Source organism: Drosophila santomea, chromosome 3R (genome assembly GCF_016746245.2).
Source record: "Drosophila santomea strain STO CAGO 1482 chromosome 3R, Prin_Dsan_1.1, whole genome shotgun sequence".
Lineage (NCBI taxonomy): Eukaryota > Metazoa > Arthropoda > Insecta > Diptera > Drosophilidae > Drosophila > Drosophila santomea.
In genome coordinates, this window is record NC_053019.2 from 6,743,865 (window position 1) to 6,762,604 (window position 18,740).

General features: G+C 40.3%; 2 protein-coding genes across 2 annotated transcripts; one reads left to right on the forward strand and one right to left on the reverse strand.

The window, feature by feature from the left end:
• The first annotated feature begins 1,685 nt into the window (after positions 1 to 1,685).
• LOC120452280 lies at positions 1,686 to 2,600 on the forward strand. Its single transcript, XM_039636411.2, has 3 exons — positions 1,686 to 2,063; positions 2,123 to 2,245; positions 2,305 to 2,600. The coding sequence occupies exons 1-3, from the start codon at positions 1,756 to 1,758 to the stop codon at positions 2,447 to 2,449; spliced, it is 576 nt and encodes a 191-aa protein (XP_039492345.1). The 5' UTR covers positions 1,686 to 1,755; the 3' UTR covers positions 2,450 to 2,600.
• Positions 2,601 to 8,573: 5,973 nt separating this feature from the next.
• Positions 8,574 to 13,003, reverse strand: LOC120453442 (serine protease 7). Its single transcript, XM_039638149.2, has 5 exons — positions 12,784 to 13,003; positions 11,658 to 12,044; positions 11,485 to 11,593; positions 10,537 to 10,823; positions 8,574 to 10,418 (listed from the first exon to the last, which is right to left on the reverse strand). The coding sequence occupies exons 1-5, from the start codon at positions 12,869 to 12,871 to the stop codon at positions 10,114 to 10,116; spliced, it is 1,176 nt and encodes a 391-aa protein (XP_039494083.1). The 5' UTR covers positions 12,872 to 13,003; the 3' UTR covers positions 8,574 to 10,113.
• Positions 13,004 to 18,740: the final 5,737 nt, after the last annotated feature.

Genomic DNA, 18,740 nt, shown 5'->3' on the forward strand with positions numbered 1-18,740 from the left:
CAGGTCTGGTTCAATGTCATTTCGAAGTGGCATACAATTACACTCGTAATCCCCTAGCATATGGCATTAAATCTTGTTGTTTACACACTTGTTGACCATCGCCCACTTTCAATGTTTATTGTTTAAAGCTTCTTATGAATGACGTTTATATTTATGTGATAAATAGCGACGAACATATGCTATGAAATAAAGCCCGCTACCTTTAAATGCAGTTTGCGGGTGTTAGCTGCATATTGTGTTAGTTTTCGATGTTTCCCCATTGTGCGTCCAGATTTGACCATCCACTCTGTTATTTGGCCATCTCCCCTAAAGCAGATTGAGTTGGCACTTAATACCTTTTACGTGATCCGTCTGCTAATTAATGTCCCTCGTCGGCCGGTCGGTGTAATAAATTGGATTTGTTGTTAACATTTTAGTCACTGTTTTGTCATTACGCGCTGTGGGAACGCTGCTATCAATTTTGTGGCGCCAAAATGTCTGTTGGCGAAAAAGCCAAGGGAAAACACCAAACAACACAATTTTGATGAGCACTTTAAAGAGAAGTCGACCTGTCTTGGCTTTAATAATCCCATTGCGTGATCAAACTTCAGCCAGCCAATTGCTGGCTACTAATGCCCATAAATAGTTCATTGCATTTCCATTAGGCACTTTGCGGCAATCCGGACGACTGTTCGTTGACCTAATGTGTGCAATTCATTATCTGCAATTAGAGTTCAATTCACAGGCTCTGCCTGGTCAAAGTTCAAGGATCGGCTAGGCCGGCCTCTTGAGGCCATAACACATCATTAATGGGCTCTGCGGCCGGTTGCCAAAGAAAAGTGTAACAATAATGGGCTCGTTTGTTTTCATTGCACACGTGCCGGAGCCCCGACTTTGGTCAAATGTGCTCTTAATAGACCCAGCGTTTTGGGCCATGTTTTTGCTGGGCAAACATTGGCCAACTCTCCTGTTGGCGTCAGCTCCTATTCCCCCTTCAGTGGGCCACTCTTGTGGTCCGGCTGATGGCTCTGTTCCGTCAGCTTGGGCGGTTCAAAAAATGAAATTAAATGCGCGAATGCATGTTTAATGGCGCGCAAATGTGTGGAATCTTTTTGAGTTTAATGTTCGACCACACCTGGATAATGGGTGCAAATTTGGGTAGCTTAGCAGTCGCACTACTGCTCATAGATTAATTGGAAGGCCACTATAAAGTGAATAAATAAATTAATGGAAGTTCGAATAAAGCCACTCTTGCTCATGTTATTAGGGATATCATTTTTCCACAGGTTATCCTATCCCACTGGGAACTTTTGAGTTCGCAACTCTATAGCGCGCTCACTTGCAAATGTTTTTTACAATGGAAATCCTTTAGCATAATTGCATGCATATTGCCTGCATTAATTGCATGTGATATTATCACAGAGATTTTTTTGTTTTTATTCCACGCCTCTTTGAATCAGTCTGATTGTTGAATTAAAAAATTAATGAATGATTTTTGAAATGGCAATGTGAATGGCTCTGTAAATAAAATGCAGTAGCCTGACCTCTTTCCAGATATCGTTTGATAAATCCCCATGATATTCTCGCCTGTTTTTATGTGTATTTATCAATACCAGCGGCTTAAAAGAAGAATTCCCGAAGGACTCAAATGTTGTTGACGGTGACAACTATGCCGCATATTTATTAAAGCGTTAATTGTCGAATCAAAGTAGTCTCCGCATAAATAAGCCATTTAACATATCTCGATTTTCCCAACAGCAGTGTCAAATTTTCAACATGTCCATATCGAGCGTTCAGACCATTCAATCGACTACCTCAGCGGCGGATGTCCTGCGAGGTAAAAAAATCCCAGTTTATCGGCTCAACTCGAAGTATGTGGCCAAGGCACAGGACAAGGCTAAGAAGGTGGAGGAATTCCTGACCAGGGTCAAGTCGTTTTCGATGATTTCCTTGTCAGGACTTGCTTCCCGATATGAGTCCAATCGTCTCCAGGAGCTTGACGAGTGGTATGAGCCGAGAATCAAGTTTTACGACGAGGCCGATGCCAGTTTGCATCCCAGCTACGATATAAAGCACTTTCAATAGTCAGTAAAGAAGGAACTTATTGAGTTACATAGGTTTTCTGATGCGCCCATATTTACAGCGATCTTAATTGCTATGTGCGGTATTTGGACGCGAAGGAGAAATATGACAGGCAGTTCCTTCAGGAAATGGAGAACTTCATTGCCAATCAACGCAATATCTGCGACCAGTTTTTTCTGAAAAAGTAAGCTAAAACTTTGAAATGAAAACATGTTTTCACGGGGACTTCTGTGGCTCTTCTAGAATCCTGTGCTATAAAACACGGTGGCCTCCACTGCATACAAAGCGGGAACTAAATAACTTTGTGTCAAAATTCTTTCAAATGACTCCCAAGGAAAAATGTCGCATCGAGTATCTCCTGAAAACAGATTTAAGTCTGGGTTGCTAAAACCGATTTAATTGCAAAGTAAATGAGGCTTTTTAATCCTTTTGGAAACGGATTAAGTAGCACATTTAATTTTTTTGCAATTATTTCGTGCAATAATTATGAAATTACCTTATGCAAAATTGTACAGCCAATAAATTAAGTTGTGCAATTACAGCGTTTTTTTTATTCGAATATGAAATTAGCGAGAGAGTTTTGAAATGTAAGAAAATATATTTTATGTTTACGAAGTTAATTTTAATGAGTTCTCGTTTGCATAAAGCTTAGTTGCTCGGACAGTAACTAAATAGTTTTGAATAAAATCCCCATTTGTTTTATTTTTCCGCTAAATTACATTTAAACAAACTACCGTTTCTGCTTATTAAATATTCGAACTGCGCTCATAAATAATTTCAAACAATGAATTATTATATTGTTGAACTGTGTAACTATGTGAGCAATTTCATGTTTTAAAGCGATGCAATTGTTTCCACCTTTTTTTACAAGTTACCGACAAGGGGCAAATGTGTGCCTTTTTTGATTGTGTGCGTTGACAGGAAGTGCGTCATTTGTCAAATGCTATTTTATGGCCATTTTTTAGCCGTTGAGTTGAGTTTTGTTTGCGCCGTGTATACACCTGAAAAAGACCAACTTTACAAATGTTTACGCAGTGAACAATGGCCAGAAACGCCATATGAATTTGCGCTTTAAATCAGTTATGCCCTTGGCTGAATTTCTTCTTTAAAATTAATCAAATACCGTTTCGATTTATTGTTTGGTTTTCGCATAGGCCACAAAAAATAAACAATCATCAATAATTGGTCAGCCGAAGGTAATTTGCAAAGGTTTCACAATTTTCATCGGAGCTGTGAATGCAGTCAGGCCTGTCATTAAATCAAATATTGGTTTTCAATGTGACTTAGCCATTTACAGGCATTAGACAGGGATACAGGGATTTCATCATTTTGCAAGGAAGCTTGGAATATTTTCCACTCCAGTTCACGCATCAGCCGATATTAAATTAAAAACTGAAAAAACTGAATAACCTCCTTGCTTCCTTTTCGCCGCCGCCAACACTTGAAAACTGACATCCCATAGACGCTGATTCAAGCTCGAGTGGTCTTTCAACCTCGATGGCCAACTTCAATTAATGCCCAAGTTCCAGCGAGTTTAAAGCCGGTTCCGGGAAGAAAGCCCTCGCAAGAGTAAAAAATCACAGCGAAGCTCTGGCATCCGCAGCTTACAGCTATAAATTATAATTTCCGCATGCTGAGCAGCCCCAGCACCGTTTACGCCGCCATTCCATAACCCAATGGCCTGACCATCGTCCGGTCAGTGCTGGTTTTATGATGCTTATGGAAAAAAATTCCTGCCACTGCATGGCTGCAAGGTGTGCGCCAATTTCCGGCACATGTGAGCGTGTCCGTGTCTGAGCTCACTCTCTTTTTGATACATATAATTTTAAAAATGTTTGGCCGACACCCGTGTCCGTGCCCATACATACATATGTTGCCAGAATAGCCGGAGAAAAAATTATAATTAATAGTGCTCGAAAAGAGTGTCGGAATAAGTCATAAAAGACAAACTTATGCATAACTTAAAGTCGCAGGCTTCGCACGTCGTAGAGCAATGGATTTATGTTACACATACGCACTGTGTAACCAGTAGCTCAACGGCATTTAGACTACCCACCCGATTGAATATAATGCTCACTACTTCGACTCAGCGGTGCGCTCAGCAGCCTTTTATTATTATTATACGACCCTAAATTTATATGTATTATACATTTGCATGTAAATACATATTTGGTATTTTGTCAAATCAATAGAAGACTGGAAGTAGTGTATACCCATATTAGTCGAATGGGGTTGTTAAATATTCATTGATTACTCCAAGAGAAATGGTTGTTCTGTAAATCATACCAAATGGATAGCCATTTGTTTTTATTCACTGAACATGATCAACATTAAACACGCCCAAAGGATAAGCATTAGCATATTTATCACGCATTCGCACTGGGTAACCCCGTCAGAGTAAACATTGGACTTAAACAAGGTGTAAATCGCGACTCCATCACCAAACACCAAACCTTTCAAACATCGTATCCCGCGTTTAGCTTTAACCTTTTGGCAATACCCTCTGCTTTAAAAGCTGCACAGCCAATTTCCCAGCATTCACGTAGCGATCCTTCGCTTCAGCCCCTCTCTCTCCGCATAAATCCACTTGCCGGGGTAATGAATGTTGTTTGTTTGTGCAACATATTTAACAACAAGTAGCAATGCTGAGCAATCATTGCTTGCCAACTCGTTTGTTTTCTTGACTGGGGTATTTGCCTTGGCTCAAGCAGTTTGCTTTGGGGAAAGTATGATTAAGTCCTGCTGGGGACTTGAGTGTAAGTAATGTACATCTTGAATATTTGTCACGCACTTAAGTGCTTGTGTGGTGCTTTCATTCGTTTTCTTTTCTATTTTTAAACGTGATCGAGTCTAAATTACTTTTTAAAATTCAAGTTCAGGTTCAATCAAACGATTAAGAACTTGTACTACGGTCGAATTCTTTAACTTTTGACTTAGGCAGTGTTAAATAAATGCTTAATAACAATAAATATTTATATTTTTGTTTGTTTATGTTGCTTCCGCATGATTGCCCTGTTCCACATGAATATCATTTAAAAAATGCAATAGCTGGAGTAAGAAATTTCCTGCGATTTCCTTGATTTCGATGTCCATAACTTCCAACATCAAGATTTTGTGGCGCACACATAAGCACTCACCACCACAGCCACAAACTGTCCGTGTGTCTGTATGTGTGTGTCTGTGTGTGTGTGTGCGCTTGTGGTCCTAGCTCGCTGGTCGTAACTTCCGCTCAGAACGCACACCACTTGAATTTTGTGTGGCATTGCAAAATGCATTTTATACGCAATAAAAATACACTTACGGCGTTTTTTACAGCTTGCTTGCTTTGAGGCTGTCCGCCGCCACGCCCCCACATCCGCCCACTCCACTTTCTCAGGCGATTTCATTTCTTTCGGCGCCGTTTTTCTACTATAATATTTCCCACTTACAAAATAAAAACGAAAAGTCAGTTGGTCTGCCAGTGGCTTGTTTGTGTTGTGTTCGTTGGTTAAGGAAATTTAATGAGCTACTTAATGCTGTTGTGGTGCACTTCCTACTAGAACCCCAACCATTCCTCTCGTTCTACGGTTTTAACAAGTCGGTTGTTAAATAAATTTAAATTATATTGTCGATCCCTTTACAAGTCGTTTCTGCGACTCGGCGGTGGTCATTCCTTTGCTACACAATCACGTTTTTCCCGCTTGCGCTGGAAAAGTGTGTGCCGCAAGTTTATTAATACCTGCCCTGCCGACGAACACTTAATCATCTCAATGCTTCGAGGGTCTGGGGCTGGGCTCCTGTAAAATATCGACAAAGAAGTGAAAAGAACTCGGGTAAACGTATGCCGAAAATAAACACAAATAAATTGCCTCATCATCGCATTTACCTGGCGGCCATATTTTAGCCCAAATGATTCGAAACTTTTGAGTCGACGAAGGCGACCTGTAATGCTTATGAGAAACCGCAAAATGTTGCTCTCGAGAATGAAAATTTAATAAAACATTTTAAGGACGCCGGTGCGGTTTCGACATCGAGAGCCTGAGCCCATAGTTCCGGCGTAGAAGGAGTTTTTTAAATCGCCATGTTCAGCAAAATGCTGAAAATGTTTTTGGAATATTTTCAGGCATTCTGTTTGAGTTGCCTGCAAAACGGCTGAGAATGCAAGTTCGAATTTTGTTTTTTGTTTAGTCCAGCTCACAGAGTTGCAAGACAAAAAGGAAACTGAAGCGACAAATTACATTTTTCCAGATGAAACTAAAAAGTCTGCACAGAAGGGGTCACTTTGTGTCTCAATGAGGGCATTCTAAGCCCTTTACCGTTTGATTGGCAGCCTGTTTAAAATTTATACTCTCAAATTGCCAGAAGGGGCGCCCAATTGTAATAGAAAATGGTCAGAGTGCTCTTGGTTATGCTGCAAGTAGATAGTTTGAACTCATTTGATTGCTATTTCGAATTAATTGTGCCATTCATTATTTGGGATCCAATAAGCATAATAGGAGCACAATCAGCAGACGTAAAAATCAACTGTCCTTTGGCATTTCGTGTGTGTTTGCACTGCCAATTGCCAATGCACAGCATGCAAAATTGGAAATGCAAATGCTAAGTAAATAATGTCATTGCAAAAACTGCAAATGCAAACAGCAAACGGCAAATGGCAACGGCAAATGATGTGGCCGAGCCAGAATCGGCGGTAACAATCAGCAGGGCAGGCGCAAATCGCATTAGTTCGCTCCCGTGGCCTTCGAGTCCATTCACAACAGTAATCAAATGTGAAGCAGTGGTATCCACTATATATGGACTCGACAAAATGCATTTTCAATACTCGACCAAATTTACCCGCTCCTTTAATACTCCTGCTTATTGTGCCGTACAAATATTCCAAAATGCATAGACTTTCGAGCAATTGAAGCCCAATCAAAAGAACGCGAGAGTCCTCCAAATCGACATTGGCATTTGTGACGAGTGCATCCAGGCCAAAGTCATAAATTGCGCTAAAATCGAGAATCGGTATCGGTTTATTTGGTGGGTTTGGGCTTGGGTTTGCGCTGGAACTGTTTGCCAGTTTGCCTATGCATGTTAAATGAAATTATTGCAACTTTTTGCCCGGGCCACATGGCGAATGCGCAACTCTCGCTCAATTCATCAATCACCGAATTGGTCCCGATGCTCATGCTTTCTGCTCGCTAAAAAATGGTTTAGATTTATGCGACTGTTGCCGCAGTCCAGTTTATTTTTTGCTTGGCAAAACTTTATGTTTGTTTTAAGTTCTTTTCGCTTTCATTGCGCGCAGCACACTACATTTCATTTTGGCCACTTAAGCTTGAATTTTGTTTCGGCACAGCAAGAGGGGCAAGTATTTTTCTAGCAAATCGTCGGCATTTAATCCAATTTGTGTTCTGCCGCTATGGTTTGTGCACTATGGAAAACAGCAGGCTGTAAAGGATTCTCTTACTCGATTTATTGCAAGGAGAAAATTCAAATTTAATACCTATGCTACTCCCTTGTGTATCAACACATATAATAGTATGCGACTGAAATTTTATGAGCATATTCACTTTTAAAAAACCATAGTTCGTTTTGCATTTAAGTTGGTAATTAAATACAATTTTTTTGACGCGCTGCTAATTTATGAAAATGTTATATTTATGCAACTTATTTTCGTGGTTGTTTTGGCCATGGTAAAGCTGGTCGGATCGTTAGCGCTGTTGGCCATTTTAAATGCTGCGAACACAACTCAATTAAGCCTGTTACTGACGAAGACAGCGCCGACCTCCCACTTGGCCATTTCCATTTCCATTCCGGGCTCAGAGTTAGAGGCGATTCCGGACACTCTCCACGCCAATCGACGGCATTCGGACGAAGTGGGCATGGAATTGGGGTGGGTGGCCGATGAGTTCGGTCCGGTTGGACTCGGCTGGGCCAGGATGGGCTGGGAATATCTGTCTGCCCGGCTGGCAGGTGTACAAGTCGTTTTGCCACTCCATTGCAGCAGATTCGAATTTCGAACGCCTGTGCAAGTGTCCGTGTGCGTGTTAATTACATTTGGCTTGCATTTGGGCAAAGTTGGCCAAAATTGAATTACAAGTTTTTCGCTCGCCAGCATTTAGCAAAAGCGTTTTTTTCGTTTGTGCAATTTAGCTACACATGGCCGGAGAGCTCGTCTGAATGGGGGAAATTTTCTCTTTATTTCATTTTGGCAAAAGTTGAGCGAAACTTCCGGCTGGAAAATACAACAAAAGAAAAGAGTTTTAAGGGTTGTACAAAGGAAAGAAGAGAATATCCATACCTTCTTCTACCTTTTTGGCAGAACCTCTTTTTAAGCATTTCTCAGCTCTTTTTTATCCTTTAAGTTTAGTTGTTTCGTACTTTTTATGAGTACGTAAGAGATTAAGGTCATAAGTCACGAATCGAAACCTTAAAACAATTAAAAACGACCGTATTTATATATTACCGCAACAAAAATTTGGATATCAATCTCTTATATGTGCAAAATATATTTAACAATAAGAATATATTTATGTAATACAATAACATCGGCGACCCGCTATCTGAGTCTGACAACGTACGTTTTATCATAAGTACTTAAACTTTTAGAAAATGGTGATCTTAAACTTAATTATAAAGCGTTACTCGTAGAGTAAGAGGGTATGCCATATTCGCTGCAAAGTAGGAAGCGTTTTCGACCATATAAATTATATATATTCTTGATCAGGATCAAAAAACAAGTCGATCTGGCCATGTCCACGTCGAGACTCAGGAACTGTTAAATCTAGAAAGTTGAAATTCAGCATCAGATTCTAGAGACTTGGGCGCAGCTCAAAATGTCAAAATTTCTTGTTCGCACTTCCTCCAGCTGAGTAATATTTTTATATCCGTTACTTGTAGAGTAAAAAGGAATACCAGATTCTTTTAAAGCAGCCCCTATGCCTTTACGATCGCAAATTAGGTAAATATTGATAATGTTTCGAGTATGTTTTGTTCTCAATATGTAACTAACTGGTTAATAAAATGATGTCAGAATCGCGTATTTCATTATGCACTTATTGCTCAAATAAATAAATATTCTACCCGAATTGTTGTGAAACTGTTCCTATATTGATTTCAAACTTGCTCATGGTCCTTTTCAATAATGTAGAAACCAACAGTTTAGGAGATAAAACCCATTCAAAGAAGCATGACTTCGGGTCAAAAGGAAAATGCCCCGAATATGCATGGTTTTTGTTCGTTTTGAACGGCTAAGAAAAGCCTGAAGAAACAATCATAAGAATTGCAAAAGTGCAAAATTTGTTCATAAAATCGTTGATAATAAAAGAAGACCACAAAAAATATCCTTAGTGTGCAGTGTGCAACTGCAAATGTCAAAAAATTGCTGAAAAGCTTATTGCCTATCTAGGGACTGGATACTCCTTCCTTAAATCCATTGTTTTAAAAAAAGGCTCTTTTACATAACGGAATAAGCACCCAACTACTAAACCATTTAAGTTAAGTTTCTCTGAATAGCTTTGCGATCCTTGTTTACTTCTTGCACATAAAAAGCTCTTATGTGGACTCGGTAAATTTGGTCAAGAAACCCGAGCCTTTTGTCCATGCTAACCGGTTCCTGCAGTCATCATTAACCTTTCCGCGCGCACATAATTAATGAGCCTAGGCAGTGTCTACTTTGTTTTCCAGCCCCGCCACGCCTTCAATGCAATCAGCCTGCAAACAAGTGAAAACTTTGAGGAGGGAGCGCAGGAAGTCCGGAAGAGCACTGCTTGCATAATAGAAATTCATTGCCAAATTGCACAGAAAATCGCTGTGGTGCTAAGAAGGTGCCTCTGGGCAAGTTGGCCGCATCTTGAAAGTTATTCAACTGAACTCTTACCATCCCATCCCATAGGGGAACAGCGATTTTAATTACCGCAAACGGCGCTAGATTGTAAGCGCATTACGTATACGCAGCGTAGTAACTGCAGCTGATAAAATCACATTGAATGCTAGTTAATTAAGGGATGGGCGCCCTGCCCAAAGAGCACTCTCGACTTGACTTTAATTAAAACATTATCAGGACAAAAGCGGCCTTCGTTCCCCTGCTCAGGGTCGAATAGTCTCCAGGATCCAGTCCATGTAGTCGGCTACCCGTGTGTAGACACCTGGCCAGCCCTCTAGTCCGCAGCGGTTGCCGAAGGAGACCACGCCCTCTTGGTACCACGCCTGGTCGAACCCCCTTCGCATCAGCGGTCCGCCGGAGTCGCCATCGCAGCTGTCGCGGTAGAATTCCCCGCCAACACAGAGCTGGGAACTGATCAGGTGGATATTCCTCGTGGCGAACTTACGCTCGCAGTAATCGTGGTCGTTCACGGGCAGATCCAATCGCTGCTTGATGGTGCTCTTCCGGGCTGTGGAATAAGTACTTTAATCAATAAAGGTACATATTGTAGGGTATTCTTTGGTTAGGAGCGTTAAGTGATATCCGTAAAGCAAGTATAGGGATGTATATTTATTAACTAAGCTCACCTGTTGTGGTTCGGCCCCATCCGCTGACTACCAAGATTTCGCCTATATTGATGGCCATTCGTGTGCTGACCAAAGGCAAACAAACAGGCTGAATATACTCATTAAGAAAAACAGGTTGATCTAATCGCAATAAGGCAATGTCGTGGATGCGGTCCTTGTTGGCAGGATCATATTGGGGATGTACAATCGCTTGCTCGATGCCCAATTGAAGAATGGGCTGGTTGCATATTTCATCTACGCAGTCCACATCCTTGCTGGTGTCGTATTCACCCAGCCGAACGGTAGTTCTGTACAGAGACATGAGCAACGTTATTAGATTTTTGAAGACCTGAATACAGTTCAATCATGTTTGCTTTATGTGCACCTTTTTGGTAAAACCAAAAACTTTTTTCAAATCATGTTTGTCCAATTTCTATTTAATTTTTATACCCGTTACTCGTAGAGTAAAAGGGTATACTAGATTCGTTGAAAAGTATGTAACAGGCAGAAGGAAGCGTTTTCGACCATATAAAGTATATATATTCTTTATCAGGATCAATAGCCGAGTCGATCTGGCCATGTCCGTCCGTCTGTCCGTCTGTCCGTCCGTATGAACGTCGAGATCTCAGGAACTACAAAAGCTAGAAAGTTGAGATTAAGCATACAGACAAAGAAGCAGCGCAAGTTTGTCGATTCATGTTGCCACGCCCACTCTAACGCCCACAAACCGCCGAAAACTGCCACGCCCACACTTGAAAAATGTTTTGATATTTGTTCATTTTTGTATTAGTCTTGTAAATTTCTATCAATTTGCCAAAAAACTTTTTGCCACGCCCACTCTAACGCCCACAAACCGCCAAAAACTGTCAGTGTTGAAATTTCTTCTTCGCACATCCACTACCTGAGTAACGGGTATCAGATAGTCGGGGAACTCGACTATAGCGTTCTCTCTTGTTTGAAAATACTTACAGGCGACCCACCTCCGTTTCTACGGCACCAATGACGCAATGAGCGGCGGTAAGAACGTATCGATTGTTGATCAAACTGCCACCGCAGCTGAGCTCACGACGTCCCCTTTCTGCCAAAAGGGAAACAGATCGGTTAACTACAAATTACCTGATTTAATACAAGATCTCACTTACTATCCACGTATTCAAGCAGCGCCATCCAGTTGAACTCGTCAATAGCAGTGTCGTTGCCATTATAGACCTTATTGCTGAAGGAGTGGGGTCCGCACTTGGGTGGCGAGGGCAGCAGACTGCCCTGACCCGGCTGACCTTCTTGACCCCGTGAACTTGAACTCGTAGTCGTCGAAGGCGGGGCAGCGGAGGTGGTCTCCTGGGATCCCAAGCTGCGATCATTTGTACAGCAAACATATGGCTGGCGACCTACTCCATTGGCGCACTGCGAGTTCCGAAGGAATGTTCTTTCCTCCGGGCTGACATAACTCTGTTGAAGCACGGAAAGCAGACTTTGACAGTCGTATACGGACAAGCATCGCCCCTGTTTTTGGTTGGGATTTCTACAAGCTACGCAAAAAATGAAAACAAGTATGTAGATCAGTTACACCTGTATAAAACAACTACTCGGAAACTAGTAGACAGATCATTTAATCTGGCAGACTAAAAACTAAAGGACGAACAGACATGGCGAGATAAAATTGATCCGCTAATAAAACAATTTCAATAATAATAAATAAATAGCAACAATAAGCATGTAGCATGTTGAAGTAAAACAGTTATTAAGCTCAAAATGTGCCATTATGTGCCATTACTTTACTCAAAAATATCATATTCAAAATAATGATTTGCTTGATTGTGCTATCAAAAATTGTAGTGACCTAATTTTGCAGCTTACTTTTTATTAAAACTAAAGTTCTATCAAGAAAAAAATTTTTATAAAATAAAAATTTAAATAACATTTCAAATTTCAAAAAGGGTTCATTATTGACCAACCATAACCATAAAATAAAACATTTTAAATGGCCAAAAGTGATAATACAAAATACCATTAACTCATTTGACATCAATTAAATACCTTGATAATGTAATATTATATGTTGTTTGACTGGATCCATACAATTTGTTGAGAAGAGTATAAGATTACACGAGTGCGCTCAATTAAGTCATTGACATGGGAAAATTGTAAAGTTCAAGATTGATAACCGCATTGATTTCTGTTAAGCTGTTGCGCTTAACAAGTCTAAGTACCGGTCTCAATTAATGAGTCAGCTCGGAGTGAATCACATATTTATAGCTGGGTACTTACTTCCTTGGGCCTCAACATTTTGTAGAACGGTGAAAGGCAGCAGGCAGGTGGCCCAAAAAATCCCAACTACTTTGCGTGTTGACTTCATCTTCTGGGATATTTCCCACAAGTCTTAATAATAAATTTCACAGCTTGTTAACAGAATGCGTCTTTGCGATTACGCTCGTCGACCTCGAACCAAAAAACCGGGAAGCGAAATTAAGCTACGAACGCCTTCAAGACGCAGAGACAACTGATCGCTAATTAACGGGCGAGAGACTTTTTAAATGCTATCGGAAATGATAATCGATTTGGTGAGAGGTACTGCCACTGAGAGGCCGTGAGTAAAGCTTTCAAGCCCATCCAGAGACTTGAGCCGAGCTTTTCACAACTGAGAGAGAGAGATCTTATTGAAAAGCTTTGGTATTCCGATTTCAATTTTTCCCCCCTAGAATGTAGAGATTCTATGTACTGGTAACCGTCCAACTTTTTATACCCGTTACTCGTAGAGTAAAAGGGTATACTAGATTCGTTGAAAAGTATGTAACAGGCAGAAGGAAGCGTTTCCGACCATATAAAGTATATATATTCTTGATCAGGATCAGTAGCCGAGTCGATCTGGCCATGTCCGTCTGTCCGTCCGTCTGTCTGTCCGTCTGTCCGTCTGTCCGTATGAACGTCGAGATCTCAGGAACTACAAAAGCTAGAAAGTTGAGATTAAGTATACAGACTCCAGGGACATAGACGCAGCGCAAGTTTGTCGATTCAGGTTGCCACGCCCACTCTAACGCCCACAAACCGCCCAAAACTGCCACGCCCACATTTTTGAAAAATGTTTTAATATTTTTTCATTTTTGTATTGGTCTTGTAAATTTCTATCGATTTGCAAAAAAACTTTTTGCCACGCCCACTCTAACGCCCACAAACCGCCCAAAGCTGCCACGCCCACACTTTTGAAAAATGTTTCGATATTTTTTCATATTTGTATTAGTCTTGTAAATTTCTATCTATTTGCTAAAAAACTTTTGACCACGCCCACTCTAACGCCCACAAACCGCCCAAAGCTGCCACGCCCACACTTTTGAAAAATGTTTTGATATTTTTTCATTTTTGTATTAGTCTTGTAAATTTCTATCTATTTGCCAAAAAACTTTTGGCCACGCCCACTCTAACGCCCACAAACCGCCAAAAACTGTCCTTCGCACTTACACTAGCTGAGTAACGGGTATCAGATAGTCGGGGAACTCGACTATAGCGTTCTCTCTTGTTTTAGAAGTATTTATACCCGTTACTCTTAGAGTAACGTTTTAGTTTTAAACACGAAATTCTATCACAACTGAATGGAATCAAGAAATGAATGGAATCAAGAAATAGTAAGAGAGTTAAAAAAAATTTCCTATATTGGCAGCAACCGATTAGAAAAATGGAAAGCCACCTAGTCTGTCTGCAACCGGAAAATAGGAAATCAAAAATCAGATCATAGGGTTAGTTTTGTCAATTTTATACCCGTTAATGGTAGAGTAAGATTCATTGTGTAACTGTTATATTGAAAACGCTCCCGACCATATTATTGTGACATATTCATTCTCCGTTTGATAAAATTGAGCCGATCTTTTGAAAAGATTCACACTTCAAAAGCCTCAAAACAAAAAATTCTCCCAAGAAACAAGCCATTAAACAATAGAAAGCAAAGCAAACATGTAATGCTGTGTAGGTTTGCTACAACATAAGAATAATTTGTATAATTTGTTATTAAGTGATCCTGGTGCAATGAACTACAATTAAATCCATCAACTAAATATTATATTTATACCCGTTACTCGTTGAGTATGCTGGGTATACTAGATTTCCAAAAATAAAAAATGTTTTGATATTTTTTTAACATTTCTGTTAGTCTTGTAAATTTCACTCTAACGCCCACAAACCGCCAAAAACTGCCAGTGTTGAAGACTCTCCTTCGCACTTCCACTAGCTGAGTAACGGGTAACAGATAGTCGGAGAACTCGTTTATAGCGTTCTCTTTTGTTTATATTCCACTTCTATAACAGAAGTCGCAAGTCTGCATTCAAAGAGATCGGCTGGTTCGCGCATGCAAAAGTGATTGTCTATTTTGCTTATCGTTGCATTCCCTTTAGTGCTAAAAATAGCAAAAATCATATTTAACGGTTTAACGGTGCTCTCTGCCCTTTGGGCAAGTTATCACCCTCACCCCGCGCATTACTGCAAAAGAGGGGCAATAAAAACTTAGCTTATCAGTAAAACTGAACTGTTTTTGCTCTGTTTCTGGACATTTAGGTCTGCACATTTTTTGCTAATAAAAAGTGAATGAAAACAGTTTTGATGACTCCCAGCTTATAAAGAAGCTGATTGATCATGAAAAATAGCTGGAAAATGACATAGTAAGATTAGAGATGATTGCCAATCAGAAATTCAAGAAGCTGGGAATGAATAAATCATCCAGCTTCATAAAAACGCTTCACCCTCACAATCAATCCACTAAAGATTCTTATTCTTATATTTAAGAAAAGCTAAAGAAATTGAGCTGTTCGCGCACAACAATAGCGTGAAAATTCTTCTTGTGACGGAACTTAGAATTAAAAGAGGGGAAACTGTAAAGATATATGGATATGCATTTAGGCCATCGCGTAATATTAATAGCGTTGGCGGAGCAACGGTGTTCGTTAGGACAAGTCTTCGTCATTTTTCGTAAATAGACACGCAGCACACAAACGTCAACAGTAAAAGTAGCTACAGGACTGGGTGACGTTCAAATCGGAGCCATTTACCGTCCTCCCAGTGTTAGGATCGAAGAAAGACACTTTACTGACTCAATACGTTCTTGCGGCCAAAGGTATTTGATTGGTGGTGAATGGAACTTCCGACATTGTCTTTGGGGCGACACTTGCAATTCACCCCGGGAGCTCGAGCTAGCAGAAGCTCTCTCTGTCACTGGAGCTAAGATTCTTGCAACTGGTTCGGCAACTAAGTATCCTTATGTACCCAGTCATACGCCTTCCTGCACTGCAAAGTCCACTAGCAAATATTGGGATCTGGACTCCTATCACTTGCCTTTGATCATCAGCAATCCGATCTCAAGATCCCTGAGACCGTATTTAATGAAACCGGTCTGCAAAACAACTACGAAATGTATTAAGAAACTTTGAAGTAACTTTTTTGAGCAGAAGCTGGCTTCTATGTATTATACAGTGGATGCTGGGTATTCGCTCTGGAAGTCCACCAAATCCCTTAAAAGACAACCGTTTAGACAGGTTCCTATTTGATGTCCGGGAGGCGAACTTGCTAAAAATGTGGATGAGCAGGCCAATTCTTTTGTAAATCATTTGGAGACTAGGTTCACCCATTACCAATTCGCTGCAATGGAGCAGCATCGAGAGACCCTACAAATGTCCCTACCCATTAAAACAATCAGGGTTAAGGAAATTGCCGTTAAAGAAGAAACAAGTATTTAACGCCATATTTAGGGTGAAGTCCTTCCCAAAGCAGTGAAAAATGGCAGCAATTCTAATGATACAACAGCCTGGGAAACCTGAAGAGAATCCTGAATTGTATCGGCCCATAAGTCTCTTGTCTTCGCTATCCAAGATATGGAAAAGGCTGATTGCCAACAGTGTAGGTGACTTCATTAAGGAGCGCCGTATCCTCCCGGATCCCCAATTTGGATTTCGACAAGGACAGAGCACTGTGGAGCTGGTCCACAGATTGACTAAACACATACTACAGGCCTTTGACGATTTGGAATACTGCAACGCTGTATTCATTGACGTGCAACAAGCATTTGCCAGAGTATGGAATATCGGCCTTCTTTGCAAAATTAAAAACTATGGAGTCCTGAAATCTTACTTGGGAGATAGGAAGTTTATGGTCAGGGTACGAAACCCCTACTTGACCCCTTGCTACATGAAAGCTGGAGTTCCGCAGGGCAGCGTCCTTGGCCCGCTGCTCTACTCAATTTATACTACGGATTTGCCTGCCCAAATATATACCAAATGAAATCTTCCAAGAAGGCCCCACTCTCTACTTACTCTGACGATACCGCACTGTTTTACAGCTCTTAGCACGAGGCCTCCAAAAGTATCTTATTACTTAGAACGCTCAGAACAAGTGCAATTGAGATTAGACCTCGGTATGGAGTCTGTGTGTGCCCGATCGTGGGCGAGTTCCTCTTAAGACGTCTGGTTTAAGTTTCTAAATTACAACAATTAAGACAAAATGTGTATGCTGCCTAATTTGATGTACGAAATTGTAATAGAAATAAATTCGGTCTACATATGTTAAACGTCATATTCGATAGACAGAGATTGTTTTTTTATTTTTTTTTTTTTTTATTTTATTTATTAAGGCATACGGGGAAATCTTGGAGCCCCTTTGTGTCCTTCTTTTCTAATAATTCAGCCCATTTGGGCGCGCCGGCTAACTATAGTTAGCTTTTTCTATTTTACAATGATTTTACTACAATTACATAACAATCACAGATAACATATAGGATTTAAGATAAGCGTCAGCTTCTGCTGACCCTTGTCACAGGAGAGCGTTTGTAGATCATAAGCTTGACTTCGGAAAAAAGATTCGCAGAACGAATAATATCCGGAGTTTAGCTTTAAGAAAAGGCCATAAAACTGCATTTTGGTGCATTATCTGACGGAAAAAAAAGCACACCCACCGGGGTTTAGCCATAGCGTTTTTTTTCTTAGAGCGATTTTTTTTATTCTGATCGTCAAAGCGAAAAGACGTCTTTTGTTAAGAAAATTAGAAAAAGGAAATATTTGATATACACTTAAGTGGAAAAATTCCTAACCCAAAGTGCAAAATCAAATTTTACCAGTGAAGAGTTCAAAAGAAAATCAAAAGCCTTCTTCGAAAAGGCTAAATACAAATTTTTCATGGCTATGATAGTGTTAGATTTAGATTCCCTTCTGCATATGCAGGAACATCAAGATAGACTTTTAGGCGCGGCTCGATAAATTAAATTTTTTTAATTTGTTGTTGGTTCGTTTTAGTTTTTTCGTCGCATTTGATTTTGTTGAATTGAGTTAAATTAAGAAGAATGGATTAATAAGTGCTGGACTGGTCCCGCGAATGCCTAGGTTAGGTCACTTTTGCCCGGCTGACATGAGCCCTCCGGCACTTGCAGCCAAGGGTGCTCCCACAAACAATTGGTGCAAAAGGTGCTCCTGTGGGCAAAAGGGGTAAAGGTGCTCCAATGGACCGGAGGTGTAAAGGTGCTCCGATGGACCAGAGGTGTAAGGCTGCTCCAATGGACCAGAGGTGTAAAGGTGCTCCAATGCACTATGGGAAATTTGACCCCTTTTGACCCCCTAAATTAATAACTCCAGAACGGAGAGAGATATTCAATTTGTGCTTTTTGTATGGGGTTACACTATTCCATATCTTTAATTATAATTTAATGGTAAAGTGGGCGTGGCACCGCCTTTCTATTTTTTGTAATTTATAACTCCAGAACGAATTTTTTTGCATTAATTTGCACTAGACCATATCTAAACGTACCCTTATATTTATATTATTAATTTTCGTGGGCATGGCACCGTCCCTTATATTTATATTATTAATTTTCGTAAACGCTTTTTCTATTTTTGTATACTCTTTGTAATCTCAGCAAAAACAACTGATTTCGTGATAGTGTTCATATACTTAAATATTTTACAGAAGTTAACAACAATAGCACTAATAAAACAAGAGAGAACGCTATAGTCGAGTTCCCCGACTATCTGATACCCGTTACTCAGCTAGTAGAAGTGCGAAGGAGAATCTTCAACACTGACAGTTTTTGGCGGTTTGTGGGCGTTAGAGTGGGCGTGGCAAAAAGTTTTTTTGCAAATCGATAGAAATTTACAAGACTAATACAAAAATGAAAAAATATCAAAACATTTTTCAAAAGTGTGGGCGTGGCAGATTTGGGCGGTTTGTGGGCGTTAGAGTGGGCGTGGCAAAAAGTTTTT